At 37.8% G+C, this 27896-nt stretch overlaps 3 protein-coding genes across 6 annotated transcripts; 1 reads left to right on the top strand and 2 right to left on the bottom strand.

The window, feature by feature from the left end:
- Nucleotides 1-1489: 1489 nt before the first annotated feature.
- LOC114144960 (ras-related protein Rab-3D-like) lies at nt 1490-14712 on the bottom strand. 3 transcript variants are annotated; one of them, XM_028018229.1, is made up of 6 exons: nt 13856-14712; nt 10252-10326; nt 9949-10182; nt 5293-5411; nt 2358-2482; nt 1490-2218 (listed from the first exon to the last, which is right to left on the bottom strand). In XM_028018229.1, exons 3-6 carry the CDS (start codon nt 10180-10182, stop codon nt 2031-2033), a joined length of 666 nt encoding a protein of 221 aa, XP_027874030.1. In that variant the 5' UTR covers nt 10252-10326; nt 13856-14712; the 3' UTR covers nt 1490-2030. The 3 variants fall into 3 exon arrangements, with proteins under 3 accessions (XP_027874030.1, XP_027874031.1, XP_027874029.1); XM_028018230.1 differs by lacking the exon at nt 10252-10326 and having other exon boundaries at nt 5293-5396; XM_028018228.1 differs by lacking the exon at nt 10252-10326.
- A 174-nt stretch (nt 14713-14886) lies between these two features.
- On the bottom strand, nt 14887-21796 carry pld6 (phospholipase D family, member 6). 2 transcript variants are annotated; one of them, XM_028018231.1, is made up of 4 exons: nt 21666-21796; nt 18787-18965; nt 18313-18542; nt 15098-16168 (listed from the first exon to the last, which is right to left on the bottom strand). In XM_028018231.1, the coding sequence occupies exons 2-4, from the start codon at nt 18963-18965 to the stop codon at nt 15942-15944; spliced, it is 636 nt and encodes a 211-aa protein (XP_027874032.1). In that variant the 5' UTR covers nt 21666-21796; the 3' UTR covers nt 15098-15941. The 2 variants fall into 2 exon arrangements, with proteins under 2 accessions (XP_027874034.1, XP_027874032.1); XM_028018233.1 differs by lacking the exon at nt 21666-21796 and having other exon boundaries at nt 14887-16168; nt 18787-19829.
- On the top strand, nt 21736-27366 carry LOC114144962 (transcription elongation factor 1 homolog). The gene is made up of 4 exons (XM_028018234.1): nt 21736-21867; nt 22170-22306; nt 22385-22455; nt 26199-27366. The coding sequence occupies exons 2-4, from the start codon at nt 22191-22193 to the stop codon at nt 26261-26263; spliced, it is 252 nt and encodes an 83-aa protein (XP_027874035.1). The 5' UTR covers nt 21736-21867; nt 22170-22190; the 3' UTR covers nt 26264-27366.
- The last annotated feature ends 530 nt before the right edge of the window (nt 27367-27896 follow it).

Below are 27896 nucleotides of genomic sequence, written 5' to 3' on the forward strand. Positions count from 1 at the left end.
TTGTTTTTGATTGCATTTAGTTTTGTTATTGCTATCGGGTAGAAACTGTCTCTGAGTCGGTTGGTTCTTGGAAGGAAGGAAAGAAGGAAGGAAGGAAGGAGGGAAGGAGGGAGGGAGGGAAAGAAGGAAGGAAGGAAGGAAGGAAGGAAGGAAAAAAGAAAGGTGGATGGATGCACACACATACATACACTCACATGCGTGACACATATAGCATAATAGAATGCAGACAGTAATGTTAGTGTGCTTGGTTAGCTAGCTAGTTTCAAGAAATGTGCTCTTTCGCACCCCCCCACCCCATGCCCACACACACACACTAGAGATGTTGACATTGTTCATTATTGACATTTCAGCATTGCTGTTGTAAAATTGCTGTTGTCATTTTGTTTTAAAAATGTTCTACGAAGTGTCACAAATGTTCTACATATTGTTCTAAAAACATTTAAAAAAGTGAAAAAGGAAACTATTTCAAACATGAAATAATTCTTGTGTGAAATAAAACACAGTGGAAAGTATTATACAAAACATTATTTTGAATCAAAATGACAAAGGTAGAATAAAAACACATTTATTGCAACCCGGTCAAAAAAGACCCACTCACCAAAGACTGTATAGTCAGTCTCTCATGCATCAGAGGGTTAAGCTGGGGAAGGGAGACTGACTAGACTTAAAGAAAAGATGGATAGAGAGAGATAAATACAGATTGATTTTGGAAGAAAAGCTTTAAGTCTCACTGTCTCTAATCTGAAAGTGAAATTAAATGGTGACTTTAAATTTGACACAAGTCAAATCTGTAGTAAAAAAAAAAAAAATCTTTATTGCCAAAATCAACAGACAAAATTTTGAAATCATGATTTATGCTTTTATTCACATTGTATTTTGGTGACAGAAAGGATTTCCTCTCTTGTCTTCAGCTTGTTCAAAATGCAGATCAGTCACACCTCCCTTCTGTCCTGCTCTGTACTGGCTTCCTGCGTACTACAAAGCTGATTTTAAAATCCTTTAATTTGTTTTTCGATGTCTCCGACGTCAGCAGACCAGCTGCTCTAGATTGTTCCAAAGACAAGACTGAAGTTCAGAGGTGATTGGGTTTTTGCCGTTGGTTGTTAAAAAACTGGTTGTCTCTATGTAGTAGACTATAGTAGGCTATTTCACTGTCTTTTCTTAAATTTGTTTTGAACATCTATGTTTTCACACTGGTGTTCACCACAGCATGAATCGTTTACGAGTTATGCTGTTGACCAGTGTTTTACATCTGTTTTCACATATTTAGTAATTTTATTTATTCTTAATGTACAGAAAATGTTGCATCATTTCATTTCTCTATGCATTACAAGGGCTTCTTAGATAACTGTAATGACTTCAGTACATATTTTCTTCTGGTTTTGGGATCCAATTTTAAAGTATTTCAGATCATTTTAGCCACTTTCCTGTTGTAAAGTTGAAAAAAAAGTATGGAAGTACTTCACAAAAGTAAAACTAAGAGACATGATGCACAGATACAGCTTTTTTTATTGTCAACTTTCAAGAGGCTAGAAATCCGACAAATGAAACAGTACAGTGACAATCGTTAAACACACATGACAAAAATAAGTTAAATAGAGGCAGGTGATGGCATCTTTTCAAAGCAAAGAGTTACATGCTTTTTACACAATAAGCACACCTGTTATAACGACTTCCATATACGAGTTTGGCCTCAACCTTCAGGAATCTTCAAACTTAGGCCTTTTTAGTGGTGCATTTACACAAAATGGCCATAGGAGGGCAACGCAACACAAGTAAATCCATGCTGATCTGGTTCACTTCCTCAACTGCAAGGGGCTGTCACCTACAGGAAACTGTTAAAGCAGGGATGTTATGAAGAAAGGCAGAGAGGAAGCTCTTTGGCTTTATTGGATAACAGTCTGAGGAAATTATGAGGGATCTTTCGAACCACCTCAAGGATGAGGAGAAAAATCCAATGGAGTTCATCTGCTTAGGTGTATGAAGTGAAACTGGTCGAGAGAACTGTTCCCGTTGCCGCCGATCGGCTATCAGCAAGCACAGCCTCCCTGACTCGTGTCAGGCTTATCCTTCAAGGTGTCCCCCTTCTGATTGACTGGCTGGCTGGTGTAACCGTTGACACTCTCGTTCATCTTCTCACAGATAAGGTCCACCAGCTTGTCGAAGACCTGCTTCACGTTGATGTTGTCTTTGGCACTGGCTTCGAAGAACTGAAAACCTGTGGACAAATAAGTATAAAGGGGAGATTAATCAAAACTCATCAAGTGACAGACGGGTGATCTGAGTGCTCTTGCAAGATTAGATAAAAACAAATGCAACATGCATGTGTGTACACGTGTTGGGGTGTGTGTTATTACCAAGCTCTGTAGCCACTCTTTGGGCATCTGCTTTTGGGACTTGTCTGTCGTCTTCCAAGTCCATCTTGTTGCCCACTAGCACGACCTGAGCGCTGTCCCAGGAGTAAGTCTTGATCTGGGTTGCCCTGGGAAACAGCCAGAACATTTTCACAATTATTCTACTGCTGACCCAACATGGACACTGAAGAAAAGTTGATTTCAAACAATGAGACAATGTGGTTTTATTTTAGAACTATTTAAATCTGGCAATGAACAGAGTAACTAAGGGTCACTAATCATTTATTTAGGAAGTAAGGCCCAATTTAATAACACTTGCACTGATATCTGCTTCACCTACCTTAAAATTTATTTAACACCAACTAGAAGGACAAGTTACTACAGACATATATTGGCATTTATGTATAAAAAGCCTGAAAATAAATTTGTTAATACACTTAAAGTCATCAGTGCCACTATAGTACCCATGATGTTAATACAAAGTACTGTTACTAAGAAGTCATCATAGTCCTTTGTAGCATTTTACAAGGTTAGAGCATGTAGAGAAATTAACCTTTGACCCTTCCTCTATGCCCACAGTATTTCTCAAAAGGATTTAGGCAATGAAAAAAAAAAAATTTTGTGTCTGTCAAAACATTTTCAGTGTTCTGGAAATGTCAATCAGTTTTTTTTAATCTGCTGGTATTTTAAAGAGTTTGCAATGCTATGCTCTGCAGCGAGTTTCCAGTGGCTTTGGAAGGAAAACGGTCCCATCATTACAGAACCTCTACTAGATTTAACAGTGGGAATGAGTGCTTTCCAACATATCCTTTGTTTTGTTTGCTTTGTCCATTTAAAATCAAATATCTCATTTTTACACATCTGTAAAACATGTATCATATTTGTGTGTTGCTAATGTATTTATTTTCTATACCAAAATCTGACATCTCAAGATGACTCGTTATAAACCGAACATAAACCTTACCCCCCAACTGGATTTAAGTGAGCAAATGCTAACATGTTGTGCTCATTAACATACCAGGACGTGTTTATTTTGAAACTTTTCATCAATTTCTTTAAAAATACCTTCGGACAATTACAAGTGGCCAACAGAATTGGGGGCTGAAGTAAAAGTTTAAAAATCTAACAATCTAAGCTGCCAGTAACTCAGAACATAGCGAGACATGTTGTAATTTTTAGCTCTATTTAATCACACTGACTTGTGTACAATAAACTTCTATTGCTATTTTAGCACATTCTGACATCGACCAGGGTGAGTTAATTGTGAACAGTTGTTTTTTTGGGAGGTGGCAGGGGGTTAAAGAAAGAGCTGCAGTTTTAGATTTAGACTATTATTGGTCTTCAATTGATAACAACCCTAGATCCCAAATTAATGAGATTAGAAGACTTTTGAGATAAGTTAACATAAGGTGAGTTATCCGTGACAGTGGAGCTGAATTTCCTTGGTAGGTTGGAAATACAGGGAACTTCTGCACATCTGTGCAGACTCAATTACAGCCGATTGATTTATAAAGTTATAGAAAAACTGTAGGTTTCTATCTTTTCCATCTGTTCATCTGGAAATAACATTTCAAACCAGATTTTGTATGTATTATGGCTGCCTGTCTAACTGCTTTTCACTCGCCAAAAGCAGGAGCACTTCCAAACAACAGCAGCTGAGCAGCTGTAATCATTTATCAGTCTAGCAAGGAACATAAACTCTGGTGTTCAGACATTATTGGGAGCCTTGCACCTGTACCAATAAGCATGTTGTTATTAATGTCACAACAAGCAGGTGTTTGTTTCAAGATTTTTTTCTTTAAGAAAATTATTACTTGGTCAATTTCTCTTTCGGTATTGTTAACTTGGCATAATTTCAATGAGTTATAAACATCAACTTAAAAAAATAACTGAACTTTAATTTTTGATGCATTTCACTTAATGTCAATTTGCGTGATACATGTGGTAACATAAAGGTACAAAAGGTGTGTGCAAAGCAAAGAGGTTAATTATCCCAAAGGTCATCTAACTTGAAAAACATGTTTATCAGCAAAAACTGATGTACCAATCTGCATCAATAATAATCATTTTTATTTAAATCCATGAATGCATTTTTATTGCAAGTATAACAATCAGCTCAGTTAGATGAAAGGAAAATCCCCCTAAACATATCTAAGGCATATTGCTCAGGTGAATGCTGCAAGTTGTGAGCCGCATTTTTTTGGTAACACAACCCCAGCTTCATGCTCTGAAAGCCCACTGGGCACTTGATCTTTGTGGCTCAATTTATATGATGTGAAAGGAAAGCGTAAGATGATCCCTTCCCTACAGTAGAAAGATGGCAAATCACAGTGAGTTCGTAGAAAAGCCGTGAAACACTAGCAGACTTTTAAACCGTCAAATGCAACTGTGGAGGAAGTCATCCTGAGGCATATGCACAGTGCATTTGAGTTGTTTTTATGAAAAGAAAAAAACAAAACAACTGAAAACCTTTACATTTGTGGGGTACAACTGTACAATAATAAATATTAAACATCTGCTCTTTGTTAGGTTTGTCTTTGGTTCTGCAGTCAAACAATGTTCATGTTACTATGCTAAAGTTACAGTAGTTCAGTCTGGCATCATTCCCCCTGACCTCCTTGGGTCGTTCTTGTTCACCCTACAGGTGTTAAGATTTCCTGATTCTGTCTAAAGCCGTTTTGTGCCATTTTGGCTTTGTAGTTGTTTAGAAAATTTTCCAGCTAAATAATAACCAGCTTAGGCTTGCTTATTAAACCTGGCAGATGGCAATACAATGCTGTGGTCTCATGTGAAAGTATGGAGTGTTAGTATTGTTTCTTTTGGCTAGAAACATGGCCAGTTTGAGTTGTTTTATATTGCTAAATTCAGCTGACACAGGGGTTTTAGCCATCAATAATTTTTTTTTTTAAATCTAACTATCTCTGAAAGAAGACCTTACCAGTCCTGCACCGCACAGAAGGACTCCTGGCTCGTGATATCATACATGAGCAGGAATCCCATGGCTCCCCTGTAGTATGCTGTAGTGATGGTCCTGTAGCGCTCCTGCCCCGCTGTGTCCTGCAAACACAGGATTTCTTGGTAAGAATCGAGAATGCCATTTAAATAAATACTAACAATCACACAATCACATCCCTCTGATTTTAGGACAAAAATACAATAAAACGACACAGAAAACAAGGATCAGCTGGTAAATAAAAGTTTGGATATGGATGTGGTGTTGCATCACTGTTGCAAAGTGTGTTTTCTGCTGAACTTTCCTTTTGTCAGAGGAAAGTATAACACCCAGAACATAAGATTTAGTGCAGTTATCAGATGGGAGTCCTTGCCTTCCACTAACATTCAGTAATAGATCTGTCCCCGGTGTCAGTCTGCGCAGTAAGCACATTGGGCTCCGGCAGCTCAAACCCATGCATCTTTCATGAAGCCTGCCGTCTGGGGACAATGTTAAACATCAACTGTCATTAGCTCTGGAGCGAGAGAAATTACTTTAAATTCATGACAGGCAGCGACACATAAGAGGGCAAACAATGGAAAGCTCTACTCGTTCTGCTACTCCGTCGGCAGAGACTGACGGATTTAAAAAACTTCTCACCCATAGGTAAGTGCTATTAATTATCTCAAGTAAATTACAGTTTTGACACTACAGAGACAGCAGCTTTTTGTGCCCCGTTTTGCTGACACAGAGACTGTCAATCTTGTTGTCTTTTAAACAAGATATTTTATGTCATAATTAAGAAAAAAAAATGCTTTCTGACAATTCAATCCGCAACTGTTCTTTCAAGGCTCATTGCTTAGACTAATGTGAACATGAAATGCACATCTACAAGGTAAAATATACAGCAAACACATAAAGTAATCTCTTCCTAATGTAGACGGCAATGTTTTAATGGGCAACATAATTGCAAAAACACTTCAGGAATAGTTTTTGGCAACAAAAACTATTTCTGTTCTTCACTGTCTCCTAGTGTGAAACACTAGGAGACAGTGGAATTGCTTGGCATGCACTTTATGCATATAAAGAAATGATGATTCTGCAGTAATCAAGTACATCACCTGATGTTCATTTGTCAAAGATGTAGTTTACCCCTACCTACGGAAAAGGCAAAGAGACACAGAACTTAAGAAAAATTGAGAAATGTTTGGCTGGGCCTGAAAAGCAATTCTAGACAGAGAATAAAATATTGGTTTAATATTTCCAGTTACTACTTGTAGAATACAAGTCTCTTCACAAAATGATGCAAACAAATCCAATATAGTCATTAAAATGTCATTCTTCTTTTATGTTAAGAGAACCTTGCTGCAAGACTACAAAATGCCCTCACTGCCTGAAACTTGTTAATGCCCACTTGCCATCAAAGGTACAAACTGCTAGAAAATGGCACAGTTGCGCTTTAATTTGTCAAACTATCGGGTTGGTGCGGATCAGTAAGCCATAATATTGTCTGGCTTATTCGGGAGTTAGTTAAACTCTGTCTGGCCAGGAGGGGTTAAACCCAAACCTTAAATGTGGCAATTTACTAGTGCGGTGACAAAAGTCACGCGCCACGTATGTCGCACTTGCTTGTCGCACTTGCTTGACGCAAGCAGTGATGCTTTTCTGTCCCTCTGACCCCATCAATGAACCATGTTGTGTGACAGCAGCACCATTGTCTTGTGGAAACGCAACTGAAGGGGATCCAGGATGGCGCCATAGGGGTCGGCTGTACGACTCGCTTTTACATGGGCCAACAATGCTGAGTGCAGTTACAATACTTCAGTGCAGAGCTTTTAACTGAGTGAAGAAGACTTTAGTTAGTTATTTTCAATGTTAATAGTTTTTAAAAGGAATTCAAAGATTTGAGAAGCTATTAAGTAAAAAGAAACAGTTTTCCACAGCATGTCTACTGTCACTCAGGCGGAAAAGAGCGAGAAGCAGCAAAGAGACGGGAAGACACCACAGCAAAGGTGCTCTTTATTACCCGTTTCAGCTTTCAGTTTCTGTTAGGGATCATGCTGGAAAACTCAGTTTTGACAAAGATGATGATGATAATAATTTATTTCAGACAGACACATCACCAACAAACATAATAATAATAAAGACTTTCATGTAAAAGTGTCTCTTTCATTCAAGTGTAAATACAATACCTTACTATCAAATTTACATACTCAACTACATGTAAATACACCACTTATTCGGTGACTGTAAGTCTGAAAATGAGTATGAAGTTTAACTTATATAATCATACCCCTTTTCCATTCATTAATTCATAGCATAAGTAGTCTTCCTATTTCTAGTATCCTTTCCAAAACAATAAAACAATAATAACTATAATAAGTTTTCCTGAACCAAATGAAAGTAATACATACACCCATATATATATATATATATATATATATATATATATATATATACGCACGTATCTACCTGCATATATACATAAATAATATTCACCTATTTACACACCCACATATATTTACACACACATACACACCCCTGCACCCAATTGCACAAGTCATCCACAGTGCTGTAATTCTCAGCCAAATTCATCACCCCTGTTCATCCTTATACTTTTGAATAGTAACCATTTTAAGTCTTTTCTTAAAATATCTCATGCTTGGACTTTGCTTCAGCTCTTTAGTGAGTTTATTCCAGATCTTCCCTCCAATGACAGAAATGCACATTCTTTTCATTGTTGTTCGAACATACAACGTTCTGAAGTTGAGGTTTTCTCCACAGTCATATCCCCCCACTCTATCAGTAAATAATTTTTGAATATTTCCTGGTAATAATTTGTTTCTAACTTTATACATAAACTGTGCAGTTAGAAACTCTACCAAATCTGGGAATTTCAGAAAATAAGAATCTATAAATAGATTGTTGGTTTGACAATAAAAATCAACCTTGTGAACTATTCAAATGGCTCTTTTCTGTAATGTGCATAATGGTTGAAGTGAAGTTTTGTAAGTGTTACCCCAAACTTCCACACAGTAACTTAGATATGGCAAAATAAGTGAAAAACAAAGAATATGAAGGGCCAAGGAGTTTAGAAATTTTCTAGCATTAGAGAGAACTGCAATACTTCTAGCTATTTTAGATTGAACGTATTTAATATGAGGTTTCCAACAGATTTTATTATGAATCAATACTCCCAAAAACCAAATTTCAGTCACTCTCTCCACAGTCACATGATCAATTATTATGTATAAATCACTATGCCTTTTACAATTCTCAAATAACATAAACTTAGTTTTAACTAAATTTTGTGATAATTTGTTAATATCAAACCACTTTTTCAATTTACATAACTCTAAATTAATTTCTATCCAAAGCTGGCATAAATTTTCACCTGTACAAAAAATGTTTGTATCATCTGCAAATAAAACAAAATTAAGTGTTTTGGAAATCATACATATATCATTTCTGTATAAGATAAACAACTTTGGTCAAAATACTGAACCTTGGGGATCTGCATTTTCTAGGGAATACACTCAAGAGCTAGAGTGTTTAGTACTATTAGTTGCGCCCAATGCTAATAAAATATAATTTGTCACATTAACTCCATAATCATTTTGTTTTAAAATGAAAGGAAACTCCTCCATTACAGCAAATGCTCTCTCGCTCAGCAGGTGACAACGCCTCTGCCCTGAATGTAAATCTTTAAAGACGATTCGCAGCAGGAGGACTGCAAAAAAAAATTCTCTTATCTTGTATGCTGGTTTTATATCTTATTATGTTATAGTTCTTAAAGATAAATTGACTAAAATATTTACGAAAATAGAAATTACCCCCCAAAAAAGAAAATTAAACAACGCTGCTTTGACAGTTTAAACTAGACCACAAAATTTGTGTCACTGCCTATAAATAAACCCATCCGTTTATGTTGTCGTTAAAACAGAGTTGTTCGCTTTTTCTCAGAACTAAAACTGAAGTGTATGGAACAGGAGGGAAAAAAAGAGAAATATTCCCCAGGAAGGAGTCTTTAACCAATATTTTTTTCTGAAACTGTTTCTTGCATGTCAAAATCTTGAAACAGCATTCTGGTTTTGTTGAGTTTTGACTCTTACCTCTAATGTCAGTGCATCAGCTTTATACACTTGTTTTAGTTCATGTACTTTAGGGTTGCATTCTGCAATTTTAGAAACACTGCTGAATAAATGTTTTCACAAAACATCTAATAAAAAGCAGTGTTCAGTCTTTATCTGAATTTTTCTTTTTAATTTCTGCAGGGAAGAAAAAATAAATAAAATAAAAAATACACTTTCCCTTGAACTAAAACAATGTAAAACGGGTTTTGGTGTTCAACATTAAGTTAATTTGTAATAGTTTGAATCAAATCCTCTTCAAACTTGAAGTGCAGTTACTCAAGAACTTCTGCACCTGCTTTTGTAAATGGCATAAAGAGATCGACAAGGAGGTGAAGGACTGAAAGGAATAAGAAAATAAAAATGTAGCAAAATGTATGTGTAGTTTTATTTCATTTTTTTGCATGTTAAAATGAGTTGTCCTACTATTCCTTCTAACACATCACAGACAGCTGATAACTGAAGGCATGTTTTAGGGGCGAGTCTCTGTTAATGTGGAGTTCAAAGAGAGTCCTTTGCTTTATCACCTCACCCAGATCTGGAGCTTGACCCTCTTGTCGTTCCTGTAGATTGTCTTGACTTTAAAGTCAATGCCCACTGTGCTCACAAACGCTGAGGTGAAGGAGTCGTCTGCATAGCGAAACAGGAAGGAGGTCTTTCCCACGCTGCTGTTGCCGATGATCAGCACCTTGAACATGTAGTCAAAGTTCTGGTCGGCCGCGTCCCTCTGCTCCTGGCCGACCCCTAGGTCCCGGGCTAGCGCCATCTGTTGAACGACAACAGAATGAGGACGATCCCACATTTGACAGCAGAATACAGATATGTTCATGGTCACCTTGGTCAAGTTTCCCTGGTTCGTCAGCTTCAAAACAAGCCCTGATCAACACTTTTATAACTCTCTGCAAGATAGCTGAAATGAGAAAGATTTTCAGCTGCTACACTGTTTTTCACCACAAGCTGTCAAACCGTCTTACCTAGCAGGGCTCAAACCTGCTGATGATCAGCTAATCAAGTGCTTTTAATTGGCAGCACCTGGCAGCTACTTGCCTTATTAATTCCTCTGAAAGCAGCAAAGCTATGTTCCCATTATTACATTTTTGGAAATTTTTGTCACATAAAAGACACATTTCAACATGTTGTGGCAGAATTTAATTTAATAAAGCAACACAAATTGCAGTTCTTAAGTAAGAGCAAAACTGTTTTTTTATTGCTTTTATATAAAATAAAAAATCTGAAAACAGAAGAGGGCATTTGTATTAGGAATGCACCAATGTGGACATTTGAACCAACATACAGTAACCACTCAAAATTACTATTGCTGTTAAAGCTAATAACAGATATTTAAATATATTATCTATATTATATACATTTCCCTACCCTTCTGAGATCATGAAAAAACCCCAACATCTAACATTTCACAGAGCTCTGTTTAATCTAAAAATGGCACTGCTCAACTCCAACCTACCAAGATGTTGCTGTGAAGAACAGAGAAACTAGTCAGAGTTGATGGCAAAATGGGTGGAGCAAAATGCAGCGCAGAGCTGAAAGAAAAAAGGTTTCATACTGGGGTGGAGGTTCAACTTCCAGCAGGACAATGGCCCACGTTTCCAAAGCAATCCATTGTCTGTACACACATGTCCTTGCAGTGTTATGGGGGGTCAGAGTACCTGGCAAGAACCCACAGCAAACCCAGGACCTTCTTGCTACAAGACAAGAGATTATGTGCTACTTTGTGTTCAAATAAAACTCACTAAAGTTTGTGTGAAAATGTGAAAAACCTCTGGGGGAATTAGTACTAATTCCTAAGTAGTAATTTTGCAAGGAATTGCATAAGTTGGTGAGTGAGACACAGCTGAAAATATCAATATGAACATTTATAGTATTTATTAATGACAACAGCTGGATGTAGATCCAGATTTGCTCCATAAAGAAAAGACAAAAAATGTGAAAATGTCCTTAAAAGTCTCGAAAGACTCATTATCCTTTATAGTTGATATGTTGTGTGCTGAAGTTTCAGCAATCTTCTATTTGAGAATCACCTTGCTGGTGGTAAGATGGTGTTTCATGTCTACCCAACTGTTCTTTGGTATTTTTCAGATTTAGCTAAAGCAATTGGAGCAAACTGTGACAGGCCGTTGGTGAAAAAGTACATAAAGATCCTTTTAAGATAGCCTATCTGACTGGCTGTCAGTTATGGTTAGGTCATCTCTCTGTGGAGTCGTAATGTCTAAGAGATCAATAGAGCAAAAAAAATCCTCTGGAAAAGATGTTATACTGGTGTAAAAATGGGAGAAACTGACCCACATTTCAGCAGATCAAAAGCTAAAGAGTTTTTGAGGTTATCCATCCAGGTGTATCCAATAGTAACAACTTGTTTTTACAGCAAAATTGTGTCATTCTTTCTCACTCATACAGTGTGATGCAGTCTCTGGCTCTTTAATAAATAATCAAGCAATTTTTTAACATTTCCAAAATATATTTTAAATATTCTCTGTCAAAGACACACCGATTTAAATTTGTGACATGCCCAAAATGTTTCTTTTTAAAAACACAATGACAAAACGTAGGAACAATATTTAGAAAAAATTAATGCCAACCTTCTTTGAGACCTCATTATTAAGTTAAAGGGGTAGTATGTATTTTCCAGGCACATAGACCAAGTAACTATGCTACTTTCAGTTAGTATAAAAAATGCAGCATAAATCAAACTAAAAAAAAATTACTTTACAATTTGATGCCTTGAAATTGGCCTCTGTCTCTTTAAGAAGCTCCTACTCTTACCGACACTCCGCTTTAGCACATCACCACAACAATGCTTCTCATTATACCGTTAACTGTTCTTAGAGTTAGACTGAGAAGTTTGTATGCTGAGCTCAGCAGACTCACAGTTCCACCAGGTGTTTGCTAGAGCTGCTGCTGCTAGTCTGATGGAGCTGAGCAAGGAAGTGCTCTGCTCAGCTGGGAACTGCAGCTCCAAGGAGGAGCTTTGTGATAGCAGGCATGTAGGCAATCTTGAATGATAACATGATATGAAACTCAAAAAAGTCCATTTTACATAATACCCTCCCTTTAAGAGGAGAGATAAAGTCAGTTGTGGTCAGCACCACTTGGAAGTAACTTTTGTAAAATATGCTTACTGGTCAGAATGACATCAGAGTTTTCAGTTTCCAACCCATAGTTCACCGGTCAAAGCCTATCAAGAAGAAAATTGTCTCATCCCGGTCACAAGCTGATTTTCTCTAAAAATGACTGGAATTGCAAATTTTTATATCCGGAACATTACCAAAAAAACAGAGATTTGCCAGGAAACACTGGATATCTGAAAGTCTGTGCATTGAGAAAGAGCATAAGCTCTCTGAGAAGTTTAATTTTTTAATTTATACATTTTTTGGATGCGAGTAACAAGTCTTGCTTGGCAGTGCCCACTTTGCAACTTTGGACCGTCTCGGTACGGGCAAAGTTAATGACTGGTGGAATAAATGTCTATCCGTCTTCCTGCCTTTGCTTTCTGAGAGATCATCACTAGGCTGTAAATCACATCCAGGGCGTGCTCCCTCCACAGTATCCCTCATTATCAGTCACCCGCCGCTCCCTCCGTCCATTTGTCACATGAAGTCACCACATAAACTTATAGCATCTGTAGGCACTGAGTGGTGTGCTGAGGGCAACACATCCTCTTAACCTCTGTGTGCATTTCATCCATCACCCACTGACATTCCCACTCAAACGTATACACAAACACACACCCACTGTCATCCATCTCCCTTAACTCGGCCATATTCATCCATCTATGCATCCCCTCCTTGTCATAAGCCATCCATATCTCACCCACTCTTTCCTCCCCTCATCCCTCTGCATCATAATGAGGCTGAACCATCCATTCATCAGCGGCCCACCCCCTCCTTCGTCCCAGAGGAACAGGATGGTAGTGCTCCTCCCTGGCTGGCTGCTGATGGGATCTCTGGAGACCAGCTCAGCATTACCACTTCCAAGATCCTGGAGGAGGCGGATGGGCAGCATGCTGCTGCGCACACACTCAGCAAAACACCCGTGCCCACGCATGCGCCTACACATCAATGAGCAGCAAACTGTTGGGAGGACGGTTTTTTGCAGTTAGTTTAGTACAAAGAAGGCAAGTTTTTTCCACATGAAAGCAAACATACCACACCGAAGCAGATTTAGTTGGCAAAGATAAAGAAACTTCTCTAACAAGAACAACTCATCCCACTTTTAAACGACTACAAATGTCCCCGATTTTCTACAAGTTAAATCCGTAAAAAAAAGTTATCATTAAGTCGAAACACGACTCGTGGCTATGCTTTATCTGGTCTGGCTGCAACAAAGCACCATATGGTGTGGTAGGTATACAAAAACAAACAACAAAAAAACACCTCCACTGCCTCCCCGACTGGCTGAAACACACGTGAACGCAACTTTACCTTGGACGTCGTTTATGATCTGCACTTCTCCGTCCTTCTCCACAAACCGCCACCTGAGAGCCGAAAGTTGCGTGCTGCTATTGGCCACTCCAGCTCAGGTGCTCGCCTCCCGGACCGCCACCCCGGTGCATGTGCCTGACACTGGGGCATCCACTGTGTAACGTGTCAAGTTAGACAAAGGGAAAAAAAAGAGAAACACTTCCGGTTGGAGCTCACAAAAATAAAGGGCTTTGTAAAAGAGGATAAATGTTTTCTACGAATGATAAACTGCGCATATTTTAACATCACACACTTTATTTTTCCAATTTTGTCTCTGTTCTTCAGAAAAAAATGATCTTGCTATAAATTGAGATCCAAATTATGTCTAAAAGGTAGGCGGGCCACGCCTGGAGAGAAGAGAACAAAAAGTAGACCACCCCAAAATTATACTCGGATAAGAAGAGAGATAATAATATCACTCAAGTAAAAGAAAGCACAGTGTAGTAAAACTATTTTTAAATGTTTTTTTAAAAAGGTTGCTCGACTAAATATAACTATTTTATACCCATGACTGTATAGGTCAACTGTTATGTTTGTCCTCCTTGCCTACTGCTCGAAAGAGAGCAGGTAAAGGGTTAGGAGACTATTTTAGTCAGCAACCATATGGAGTGTCCAAAGTTGCTGAATCAGCGCATGTCCTGTTAAACTGGCCTCCTCCCTCTATGGAAGTCCAGAAGTGCTGCAGTTCATAAAACAGAAAATCAAATATTACTTCTTTTTTCATGTTGATCAATAGCAATTTTAAACAAATATATCAGTAGCTTATTAAATACATATTTAATTGGATATGTCAAGCTCTGAGAACTACTTCTTATTGTAAATAAGTAACACATTTTTTATTTGCTTTCATCTTAACATTTTCTGTTTTAACAACAGTTTTCACTGCAGTATACCATTTATGGTCTGAGTCAAATATTTTTGGGTGAGTCCCCTATTATAACATTTCTTTTGAACTGTAATCCAAAATAAAAAAAGATAAAACCAAGCCATACTCTTGAAAGGAAGAAAAATCCACATTTTCAGTCATTGATTGTCATTGACATATGTGGTCAACATTTGTTTTGAAGGTGCTCTCTTGGTACATGACATTTAGTAAACTTCAACATTGTTGAGCAACAACCTTTACCCACACCCATGACCTTTCTGTTAAGCTGACAGAGTCTGACAGAGCGGTGATTTTAGAAAATTACCGCTGCAAGGATGTTAATATTTTAGACGTGATCTTTAAAATACAAAAAGTCAGACAAGCGGATTCTTTTTTTCTTCAAAGTGTTGGACAAGCAGAGTCAGGAAAAGTCAAATGTTTTGTGTTTAAACAAGATCCCCTCTACACATCAAAAATCCACAAGCAAAGATGCACACAAACAATTTGGAACAACATAAAACATGTTACAGCAACAGCAAAACAAAACAAAAAACTGCACCTGGTAGAAAAATGATGCAAGACTGCTACAACGAGCCTCCAGTCAAAACACAATAATCTTACATTTTTACAGCCACTGCAACTCAGTGCTGAACATATATGAAGATTTCCACAAACTTGTATCCACAGTTTTATTAAACATACAGCAGAATGCTATCGCATAAAAAAACCTCAGCTCTTAGATTATCAGATCTAAGAGCTAAGAACAACATTAAATGTGTGACATGGTATAAAACAAGTATATATATATATTTTTTGTTAAATCAACAGCATGTATTTATCTATATTGAAACAATAGGGATTCTGTTTACTGGTGGACACATTGTTTTGGAATACTGGGTCACCATCTGTAAACTAGTCCATTGGTTAATACCTAAACTGAATTGTTTTTAGCAACAAAAAAGAAACACTAAAACAGTCTACAACAAATTGTAAAGTAAATGTCGACTGAATGATTAAACAAGTCTAATTCCCTTCAGAGTATCTCAGAATCATTTTAACTTGACTCAGTTAAAATGAACTTGATTCAGTGACACACCAAGAAAAGATCTACAAGGCAAGCTGAATAAACTAATTTTGCTCACACATCTCCAGCTGTCAGTGACCATCATGGCTAATCACGTATTAGCTCTTATAGAATCGAGCTGGATCATTAAGAGCCCATATCTGGTTGAACTCCTTGATGAAGGGTTGAACCAACTCTGCCTCCTCCGTGATGATGATGTTCTCCATGTTGCTCTGCACTGCTGTCAACGTCCAGTTGAGGGAGCCGGTGATGAGCTGGCGGCCATCCACCACTGCAAACTTGTGGTGCATGTGCACAGAGCCAGCATCACATCGCACGCAGACGCCTATGGCGAGAATGTTGGACAAGGGAGAAAGCCATGGAAAGTGAGGGAAACCTTTCATATTTGGATTCATCACACATACTGAGTGTTGTGATGTTGAGTTTGGATTTGAGTTTTCAGTCATTGAGAATGGTTATGTAGTTTTTTGATTACTCAATTATTGTATCAATTATTCCACATAAACCTATACCTTTAATGTTTACCATGTAGACGTATTACATATATATATATATATATATATATATATATATATATATGGAGTGAAAGAGGACATGAAGGTAGTTGGTGTGAGAGAAGATGCAGAAGATAGGATTACATGGAGACGGATGACTCGCTGTGGCGACCCCTAAAGGGAAAAAGCCGAAAGGAAAAGAAGACGATATATATATATATATATATATATATATATATATATATATATATATATAGCAGGACTTGCAGAGAAAATCATATATGTTTATATCTGCAAGCCCGTAAAAAAGACCAAACACAAAAAAACACAACTAAAATCTGAATGGGTTGAATTCAAATCAAATTCAGCTTGATTGGACTAAATTTTCTTAACTTTGGATGATATCTGATTGGCCGACACCAAATTCGCCCACTACTCTTATATACCTTTGCAAAGGACTGAAAATTATCAAGTCCAATGGACCCTTTCTCTTAGGACTGCGGGATGGTTAAAAAAAATTGGTATTGCTCAAAAATCCTAATCGGTAGATCAAGCTTTTTAAAGATAAACTGCAATCGCTACATCCCTATACTTTAGAATATTTTTGCGCTGAGAAGTTTATGGCTGTCTGGCTGCAACAGTACCCCAAGTCATTACCATTCTACTACCAAACTTAACAGCTGCATGAGGCATTTGCTCTGCTGTTTGAGTTTCCTTGCATAGGCATCTGTGCTATCAATAGTAGCAGTGTGGAATCAGTTGTGTTGATTTAAGTCATTTTAGTCACAAATATAGACCAGATTTTATACCAAAACCCCAAACAGTAAAGAGTGTGTACTTTCTTTTTGTCATGACTGTATTTTTACAAACACCAGGCTACTTCAATCAAACTGCGACTGCAAACTGAATGACCTTGTGGTGGACCCAGTGGCATTCAGCAGGAATAAACAGCTTTTGCAAAACAAAATATGGAACAGGAGCTTAATTTTCCTCTAGCCAACTTAATTTTCCTGACGTTTGCATTCAACATTCACTTAGGCACACACAAACACACACTCAGAAACACTTTGCCTAATAACATTTGCTGTCTGGTTGCCAGCTTTGTACTTACTTAATTCTAACCCGACCATATGCAGCGACAGTGATTTATTAAATGCAGAAGGGACTGAGAGACAGAGTGAGACAGCATGAGTCACACATGTGATACAAATCTTTCAAAGCACTATTACTCTGAGTCATTGAAGGGCTTGTAGAGGCAACCTCAACTAACCCCATTATCTCACTGCTCGCCATTATAGATCATGTGGGACTTACTGACAATGATACTTCAGGTCTGAAAGCCTGAAGCAAGCTCCTGTTATTGAGTAAGACTAGCGTCATGCTCACTGTATCTTGAACTAAATGTGTCTATAATGGTGCTAAATAGGTTCATAGCAACCTTTTATTGTATATCTAAAATGTTTCTACAAGGGAGTCATGACTCTATATCCACAACCTTTCTAACATTTTGTGATGGGAGGACCCTTGACCACAATTCATTTTGATTTTTATAGCAACAGTTTACAATAAACTGAAGCTCAGAAAAGACAATTCTATTTATATACGCTTAAGTTTATATTAATCAAGTAAAGTACAGTATCATATTTTATTGACTGGGGTTACGAGAGAAATCGCGTGTTAAAATTCCAAACTTTCCAGATTCCAATCAGCTGAGTTTCCTGTTCCAAGTACAAAAGTTAAACGTGAATTCCCAGACGATTTTTGCTATCGAGTTCACACTTCCAACAAGATACTGGCAAAACTACAGGACCGGCAGATGGATGGAAAAGTTTACAAATACAACTTATTTTTATCTTTTATTCTGAAATGGAAACCAAAATAAATTGATCAAATAATTCTAAAGGATAAGTTATTACATGGAAAATAAATTTGATCGTTGTACAAAAAAAGAGTGTAAAAACAGTGTTTCTCTTACCAGCCTTGCGAAGAGCTCCTATTTGTGAGCCTGTGATGGCAGAATAGTGCTTGTCACTAAGGACTCGGACAGTTACGCCCTTGCTATGCAACAGGAGCACAGCTCTACTCAGATCCATGTTGGAAAAAGAAAAAACACACAGGTCCAGTGAGGAGGAGGCAGAGAGGATGTGGCGGAGGAGACAAGAGAAAGACGTCTCTACACCGTGTGGCAGTGGACAGAAACATGAGCTGAAGCAGAAACAAAGAAGCAAGTCAGAGGCCTGTGCTGATCCATACATCTCATACTACTGTATTGCTACATGCAAATGCACTGACATGACAACATAGGTTTTCAGAACTATGTGAAACTCTCAAAATGTAGTGGTTAAAATTCACCAAAATGCCTTCAAAAAGTCAAATGTTGAGAGTCTAATGTATTTTTCATATGTTTAGTTTGTGAGACATTACACTAATTTCATCACGTTGGTCTTACCAAGCTGAATTTTGGCTGAGCAAGTGCTCCACACAAGCCACCTTTGAGGGGAAGAAGAGGACCTTGTTGAGGGTTCTTCTGCGCCTGCAGCGACCAAAGACCCAGCCAAGCAGCTCCAGACTGAGAGAGAGGGCCACCACTCCCAGGCCAACAATCTTCACACTCCACATCAGTGACATCTAACTCACATTACAAATTCAGTTAAGTCCAGCCATCTTCTATTGATCCTCTTACATCAGGATAACAATAATCTGGTATAAGAATATAACTGTGTTTTGCTGTGCATTACAATTAGTATTTTCAAATACAGTTGAATAAACTGTATAAATTGCAAATGTACTTGTGTAGAAGAATTAAAATGGACCCTTTTTAGTAAGATTCTCAGTCAACAGCACAGTGGCTGGAAACCTTTTTTTCCCCACATTTTGTCATGTTACAACCAAAGATTTAGTGTATTTTATTGGGATTTTATGTGGCAAATCAATGCAAAGTAGTGCATAATGGTGTGTTATAAGGAAACAGATTTTTCTTTTTTTGTCAACAAGAAAATTGCTATATGTGGCGAAAAACTGACACTGCACATTACCCTGAATATGCTAATGATGAAAAATAGCGGTGGCATTATCATGCTGTGCGGATGCTGAAAACATGGCTGCAAAAGACTTGTGACTGGGCAGAGGTTCAATTTTCAGCAGGAAAATGATCCTAAACAAACAACCAGAGCAGCAGCAAAATGGTCTAGAACAAAGCACAATCATGAATCAGAATGGCAACATCAAAGTCCAGACACATAAATCAAAGCGGGAACATGTGAAAAGACACAATTTCCATTCAATCTAACTGGCTTGAGCTATATTTGGAAGAGAAAAATGCCAGCCTAGATGTGCAAAGCTCATAGAGACATACTCTATACCAGTGGGGCTGCGGATCGGTACCGGTCTGTGGTACCAATTTGTCCCGCACAATTGGTCTTGTGCGGGACCAATTGGTACCGCACAAGAAATAATTAAATATTTCCGTTTTATGTATTATTTGAGTCTGGAGGATCTTTTATTTTGAAAATCCTTTAACCGGATTCTCTCGGTTACGTCTTGCGCGCCAACATTGAGCCCACCAGCAGCAAAATGAGTAAGAAACAGATCAGATGTCTTTGGAAAGTTTCTTTGCGAAGGGGAAAAGGCCCAGAGAAGAGACAGGAGAATTGATTTATCCCGGACCGGTAGGTGATTCCCACATACTAAGCCCGCTCCAAATAATATGCGGCGACCGGCTCGCTGATGAGGCAATGAAGCCTTCAAACTGCTTCGCCACATAGTGGCATAAGCAACACTTCCGGTGTCATTGTCTCCCAGATGGGACCATCTCGTTGCAGAGAAACAAGCTCAGGGATCCCATTCATTTTTTTATCGTTATAGTGAGTAAAAATTGTCAAGAAAGTAAAATGTTCGTTTTGCATCTGTATCTTATTTTGAAGGGATGTTTAAATGCTGCCATAGCGACCAGAGTCAGAGAGCGTTAGGACAGTGGTCGAGAGGAGAGGAGAGGAGTAGAGCTTGTGAGTCTTTAGTCTGGTTCACACGGCATGATTTAAAAATTGTCGGCCGATTTTCCAAACCTCTGATCACACACGAGCCGATAAACGTACAACAGGTTCGATCGGTTCTTGGGTCCAGCCACACGGCAGGAGCAACACACTACACACGAACCGATTCCACTCACGAACATCCCGATTCCGGAAGAAAATCCCGTAAAATCCCAACATACCATACGTGAATTTAGAATAAACAAAACACGGATGACGATGTAGAAGCAGTAGTGGTAGTTTGTGGACTCATTTTAAGCGATAAAAGACGAAACAAAAAGAAAAGGCGTTGGATAGAAGACGGCAGGAGCAGGCGCTCTATTTGCTGCATTGTGATTTGGAGGCGAGTTATGTTTTTCGTAGTTAACAGTTTTAACTGGATAAACATCCATGTTTATTAAGCACATGGCAGTTTCCACATATCATCTCCGATGTCCACCTGACTCTCGGATGCGCCATGTCAGCTGTTTGGGAGTCCCTCCATGCTTACGTCACCGCGTTTTCTGATTGGCTACCTGTCGCATTCAACATTCAATAGGTTGCGTTCTCGCTCCCAGTTAGGGAAACCAGGGCAAAAAAAATGTAAAATTGTGCCATGTGAACTAGGCTTTAGCTTACACACCAACATGCAGAAGCCTTATCTAACGACTCAGCCCCCCGCCCACCGGACCGCAGTAAAATAGCCAAGTCTTGACCGGACCGCGGTGATTAAAAAGGTTGGGGGCCAAGTTGTCATCCCAATGGCTGACTTGAGGGGCCTTGTCAATTTAAATATTTGTATTTTTTCCTTATAATTTACAAACATGCACTGCATTGTCCATTTTAATCACATAAAATCCCATTAACAAAACATTAAAATTTGTGGCTGTAATATGAACAATTATGAAGGGTGTAAGCATTTTGTAAGACTTTGAATCTTCTCACAAAGGTTTTCTAATATTTTTTTCTCTACTATTATGCAGTTTAAATAAATATTTAAACATTATTAATTTAAATAAACTAGTTCTTATTATAACAGTATAATTGAAACACATCTGATATAGAACACCTTCATAAACGTTAAAATATATTTACAACACAACTACTTTATCATTTAGCTTTTGTCAGCTAGCGTAGCTAGCTGACAAAAGCTAAATGATAAACTGATTACGGTAAAGCAGGAAGTTTCTAAACAGCGCAATATGGCAAGGTCAGTGTGACGGACAAGATATAAAAACGGAGACCCTATGGAACAAATACGGGTTTAGCAACAGTTTCAAGTCAAAACAAGAAACATGAACTGGTTTTAACCCCAAACCTGCTAAAGTTTCTGTCGCCACCATGCGGGAGAAAGACTTGTCAGGTTCTGCCAATCGATGTGACTGTCGTCTCGGGCAGCCAATGGGAGACCGTGACGTAAACGCTATCCTCCAATCACTTCAATCGGACCGTTGTTGGTACCGTGACTTAAGGAACTCTTTTGCTGAGCTCTCCAACGTGTATGATCAGCCTGAACTCAGGTAAATACGATTAAACTTCCTCTAGTTAACCTGTAACAGTCACGCAGTGCTCCGTTGTTGTTAGTAAATGAAAGCACTGGAAAAGTAGTTTTCTTTGAAAAATATAGTCGATGTGTCTTTTATCCGGAGGTGAATAAAGTTGTCAAGCAAGTCAACAAACATGCTAACGGTAGCCTGCTAAGTTAACAGCATGAAGTATTGACATAATTTAGGTCCCGTTGTAGTCATTAATAAGGTTGTATATTCGCTCATATTTGGTGATATCTTCTTTGAACAGTGTTTGTTTTGTGTTGCTCACCCAGACTTTATAGAGCTTGTGTAAAATGGGTCGACGCAAGTCTAAAAGAAAGCCTCCTCCAAAGAAGAAGATGACAGGGGATCTGGAAACTCAGTTCACCTGCCCCTTCTGCAACCACGAGAAGTCATGTGATGTCAAAATGTAAACACTATACGTTCATCTGATCAGAAGTTCTTTTGATTTATTTCGGCTGGGCTCTAACTTGTCTTTTTGTTACAGGGAGAGAAGCAGGAACACTGGAATAATATCATGCTCTGTCTGTTTGGAGGAGTTCCAGACTCCCATTACCTGTATCCTTTTCACCAAGTAGATTATAGCTTGGTGGTTATGGTCCTCTTCTTAAAAGGAAACAAAACAGTAGTGATTTGAAGAAGCACTGCTGACTTTAATGTGTTTTCATTTTATAGTGATGGGGAAATGGCGTTTAAGAGACCTGGTTTTTGTGGTTTGGCTCTTTAAAAAAGCCATCTTTTTATATTCCCATATGGATCCTCAGATATTTTTTTTCTTCTTAAATTAAAATCTTATTTAAAAAAAAAACATTAAAATGAATTACTCATTTACAAAACATTCATTCTATTCAGGATTTATTATTTAAATTGATTATTATACTCCATGGAACACAGTGCTGTAGTTCTGTTATAAACAAATATTTTAGTAATCGAATAATCTATTGATTATTCTTACGATTAATCGAGTAATCGGATTAAAAAAACATTGGTAAATATAACATAACAGCAGTATTACTATTTCTTATCAACATCAGTCCAATTTTTCACATTTGAGCTTCCCTAACCAATAACTTTTATGTAGGTTAGAAAATGAACTTGTAACAATAATAGCTCACTTTCTGAGTTAACCAGAAGAAAAGTTACACAAGAATCTGAAGTTATATTAAATTTAATAATAAAGAGGCAGGGTCACAAATACTCTTATAAAAAAAATATCTATACTCCATCTTTTGGTTTATGTATTCATCTTCAGTGAGTTTAATAGATGAACTCTCACTTTGCTCAAACATTTATAGCTTTGTGCTCAGCAATAATAGCGACGGGATTTGGCGCCTTCGTTCGTCACACACAGAACCACATCTACCAGGTATGTAACGCCACCCATTAGTGGCGACCAGAATGATATGAAATTTATTTTCCGGTTCGTCCGTAAAGTTACGCATCTAAAGCACAGCCTCCCGCAGTGTTCAGTCTATCCGCTCACCTGTATAAATAATCCCGCCGTATTTGTCCCCGCCGTTCGCTTTGAACCAGCAGCTCCCGGAGGAGAAAGGCTGCCGTTCTCCAAGCATCACTCCCGTCATTTTAAGGAGGCTTATTGGTCCCCCGAAAAATGACAAAAACCCGGACATTATCATGGATCAATAAAATCCTCCCAGGTCGAACTTGAAAATTGGACCTTATGCTGCTAACCCTTAGCTTCAGGCGGAAGTGAGAGCACTACGCAATGCAAGTAATAACCCGGTCGGAACGCGGTGCATTAAATAATAAAACATAACTTAACCAAGCTTTGAGGCAGATAAATTTTCCTCGAGGAATTTTAATAATCGAGGTACTCGAATCACTCGAGGAATCGTTTTAGCCCTACAGTGCTGCAAAAAATACATTTTAAGAAGAGGCTGCTTGAGATTTCAACCTTGTATACTGTACAGTCTGCTTTTGCTAATGATGTAATTTAAATGGCATCTAAATTTAACATCTTCCTCCTATTACTAATTTTCTCACTTTTCCAGCTTGTTGTCTTTTATTCATTGTTCTGTCTCACTCCGTAGCATCTCCCTTCTGCCTGTTTCCTTCTCTCTTTGTGTGTGTGCTGTGTTTGTAGCCGCTGCCCCTCCCATTCCTGCTCAGAGAGGCCACATAGCTGCTGTTTGTGATAAATATTACAAGGAAAGTGAAAAAAAGAAAAACAGCAGCTCTGATCCTTTTCTACATATGTAGAACTGGTTCTTTCAGTTGATTTGTTTATGATCTGTTTGAAGACTAGTTTGTTTTAATGCGGGAAACGGTTTTCAAAAGGGTTGTTTTTTTTGTTGATGTTGAAAAATTCAGTTAGTTCAGCCCTTCACCAGTTATTGCCTTCATCTATCCACCTCGTGGCTGGAACTCGTCAGTCTGCTCTTTCAGTCTGGAAAGGTTGCCAGTTGTCCACCTCCATCAAAGATGGTGGATTGCTTTTCTGTTGCCCCGGTTTTATGAAGCAGGTTCAGCCTGTTCCGGTTTTCTTAAAGAGATCTTGCTGAAGATCGTGCTTAAATGGTTCAATGAAGCTAGCTAATTAAGTCAGTAAATCAACCTAGAGTTACTTACGGTGGATATCTGCTTGCCATATAAAACAGGTGGAGCAGTAAAAGGACTTAACCAATGTTGCTGCCGTATCATTAAAGCATGAAACCAAATACCATTTTGTCAGGAATTGTATCATTGCTGTTCAACAATCCCAACTGCTTTAAACCCCCTTTTGCACTAAATGATCTATCAAGGTGGGAATGTTTAAATCTAGCAGGTGGAAATACTATAAATGTCCAAGACTAAAACATGTTGTGGTTGTTTTGTGACGTTAAACAGTTGTTAAAAGTCATAAGTATAAACACAAGTGTAGCAACACATGCAGAATGATAAACTCCAGCTCATGATGAATGAGATCTTTAAAGATGGAGGCATTTTAATTGATTGCTGGTTTTTAATCTTCAGCTCCCAGCATAAACTTTCAAATAATCAGCCTCAGTCTTTGGTACATAAGTATCAATTCTTCCATTTCTATTTCAAAACAGCATCACTCATTGAGGAGAAGAATAAAGGAACATAAGCAGTTTGTCTTCATGCATAGCTATCCTTGTTCTCTTTTTAAATTACGTTCTGAGGAGACTCATTGGTGGAGAGCCGGTCCTTTTATTTCTAATTCAGAAAGCTAACTTGCTCTATTGTTTAATTTAGAGGAGCCCAAGTCCAGTCCTCAAAAGCAACTATCCTGCAACTTTTAGATACAAATGGCTGAATTGTCTCATCAGAATATCATTCAGCTCTGCAGAGGCCCAGTAATGAGGCATTCATTTGATTCAGGTGTAGAGAAGGGATGCCTCTAAAAGTTTCAGGGTAGTAGCTATTGAGAGCTGAGTTGAACAGTCGTGTAGTAAGTTACCATGGTAACAGGCCTCGGTAAGTTATTGACCAATTCAAGCAGAACATGAGGTTACCTTGATAAACCACTTTCCCTGCTTCGTAGAATAAGCCTCTGATGTTGTAGTTAGGAAATTATTTTGGCTGAATCGCGATAGCCTCATAACAGCTGGCAGCCTCCGACGAAGTGATCATAATAACATTCAACCCACAATAACACTGTGAGTTCTCCACTTATTTTGTAATTTAACATTCATCTACTTCAGGTGAGGGAATTATTCCTGCTGATATTTTTCCAGCCCTAATTAAAATAACATGTGTTTTAATCAATTTTATAACAATAAGTAATCAAATATTTATACATTTCCTGCATAATTTCTGCTAATTTAATTCCATATTATTTTCCAGTTGCTTTCCAACGCACACTCCATTTTGATTCTGATTTAGACCTGTTGACTATCTCTGAGTTATGACAAATTATGACCCTGATCACATCAAAACAACCCCAACACCTCCTGCTTTTTCTTTTTTTGTGTTATTTAAACATATTTCTGTGCAGCAGAGGCCATTTATAAAAGGGGGGTTCTTAGGCTATTAAATCTGCTATGAAATATTCCTCTGCCCAGTATCAATAAGTGTAAAATGGTGTAAACTTATGTTTTTTTTTTGTTGTTTTTTTATACTGAAATAAATAAAGAATAAATCTGTAGATAGATGGTACTCTCTGACATCTCTTCACAGATTCAGAATAATTAGGATTCTATCGATAATTAAACATGCCCTACTTTTAAGCCTAAGAAATGGCTTGGAAGCAGAAGGACTTTAAAATAGTTTAATTGCAATACTTGTCATTTGTTTAGCACTTTGTAGGATGATCTTTTCCTTAATCAGAGGCTTCTCAGATCTGTCGGAGCCTGTAGATGTGTACAGCGACTGGATAGATGCTTGTGAAGTAGCCAATCAGTAGTCCTCATGGAGCTGGACGTGCCTCAGGAAGCTGGAGAGGTCGGACATGCGTTAATAGGGCCGCGCCTATTCAGATCATGCTGCTTCAAGGATACAGTTGAAACATTGAACCATGTTAATTTGTGAATTTTGATGGTCAGTAAAGACATACAACTCTGGTAGCAGCGGATTCGCTTCAGACTCCTCAGCAAAAACCTGTTTGAGAAAAACAACTTTCATTCTGATTAAGTTTATTGTACGATAGTAACCTACGACTTTAGCTTTAAATCAGATTTTATATAATTTCTTCTGTGTTTTTAAATGTAATGTTAGATGGCCCTGAAACAAATGCTGGCTTTTTAGAAATAAAGTAGGAATCAAGATATTTAGTTTATTCTAACTGCTAGATATTGCAGATTCATAATTTATGCAAAAAGTGCATAATTTGAAGAGGTCAGGTCCTTGCATGTAATTGTGAGATCAGTAAGTACTGGATGAAGTGTATTAAATTAACTTGCAATGATCAATTTATGCAAAGGTTTAAAAATTCAAGCTCTGCAGCTTTTTCACCTTAATCCCTCTGCAGGATCTCTTTGAATTGCAACATTGTCTTATTTACTGTATTAAAACGTGGAGCTGGTGGGAACTTCTTAAGGTGGATTTAGATAAAATTTAGGTAAATGATGCTTTGAATTAGTTATTTTGTCTTAAATGCTGCAGATTGCCACTTAATTTTTGTATAAATAAAGTAACCCATCATTACCAAGAGATCTAGAGAGAGCATGATATCAGTTTTCTTTGCCAACACAACACTGTTACAACGCTCTGCCTCATCTTAAAGTACTGCAGCTTTAGGTCATCTACACACAATAAAACTACTAAATGCAGAATAAAAACCAGTTAGCTACATAGTTAAGAGGTAATTAGTTAAATGGTTCATTATCCTTTAAGTTTTCACTTCATTGTTTTTGCTTGTTCGATGAAAGAATCTTGCCCTAAAAGAGGGAAATTCAGAAAAGAGTATTTTGCTTTGCTGAAATCTGTAATGCTGGTTGATTTTAAATTAATCTAATTGTAATGTTTTCAACTGTGATCAGTGAAATAAAGACTTCTTACTTGATGTTATTCTGGTGTTTACTTTTACACGGAATCAACAAAATTTTGCGCATTCGAGCTGTTATTTTGTCAAGGTGAAATGATCATACAACTTTAAGTTTAAAAATATTGAAGCACAAATAAGAATTTTATGGAAATGTTCTCTGATCCACACAAGTAAAAAAAAAATATTTATGAACCTTTTCTAACATTTGGATAAATGTCCTTGAGCAAGTAGAGAGGAACCACTTGACTTTTTGTGTCCATGAGCATAATTCTAACTGAATATTTAACCATTCTTCTGATCAGAACTCGCAGACCTTATTTAAATTGGCACAAACAGGGTTTTAAGCAAAGTCTATAGATTTCCAAAAGGGCTGAGCTCAGGTTATTAGGGAAGCCATTCAGGAAGCCTTCCAAAACTAACTCTGATTTGTTTTTAGAATCTTTGCCCTTTTGAAACAACAAACTGTGTCCATGTTTAGCCCCACATGACCTGAACTGTCACACTCAGGACGAGGTAAGTCAGCTTTACAACCCAAAGAGCCATAATTGTACAT

This window comes from Xiphophorus couchianus, chromosome 5 (genome assembly GCF_001444195.1).
Source record: "Xiphophorus couchianus chromosome 5, X_couchianus-1.0, whole genome shotgun sequence".
NCBI lineage: Eukaryota > Metazoa > Chordata > Actinopteri > Cyprinodontiformes > Poeciliidae > Xiphophorus > Xiphophorus couchianus.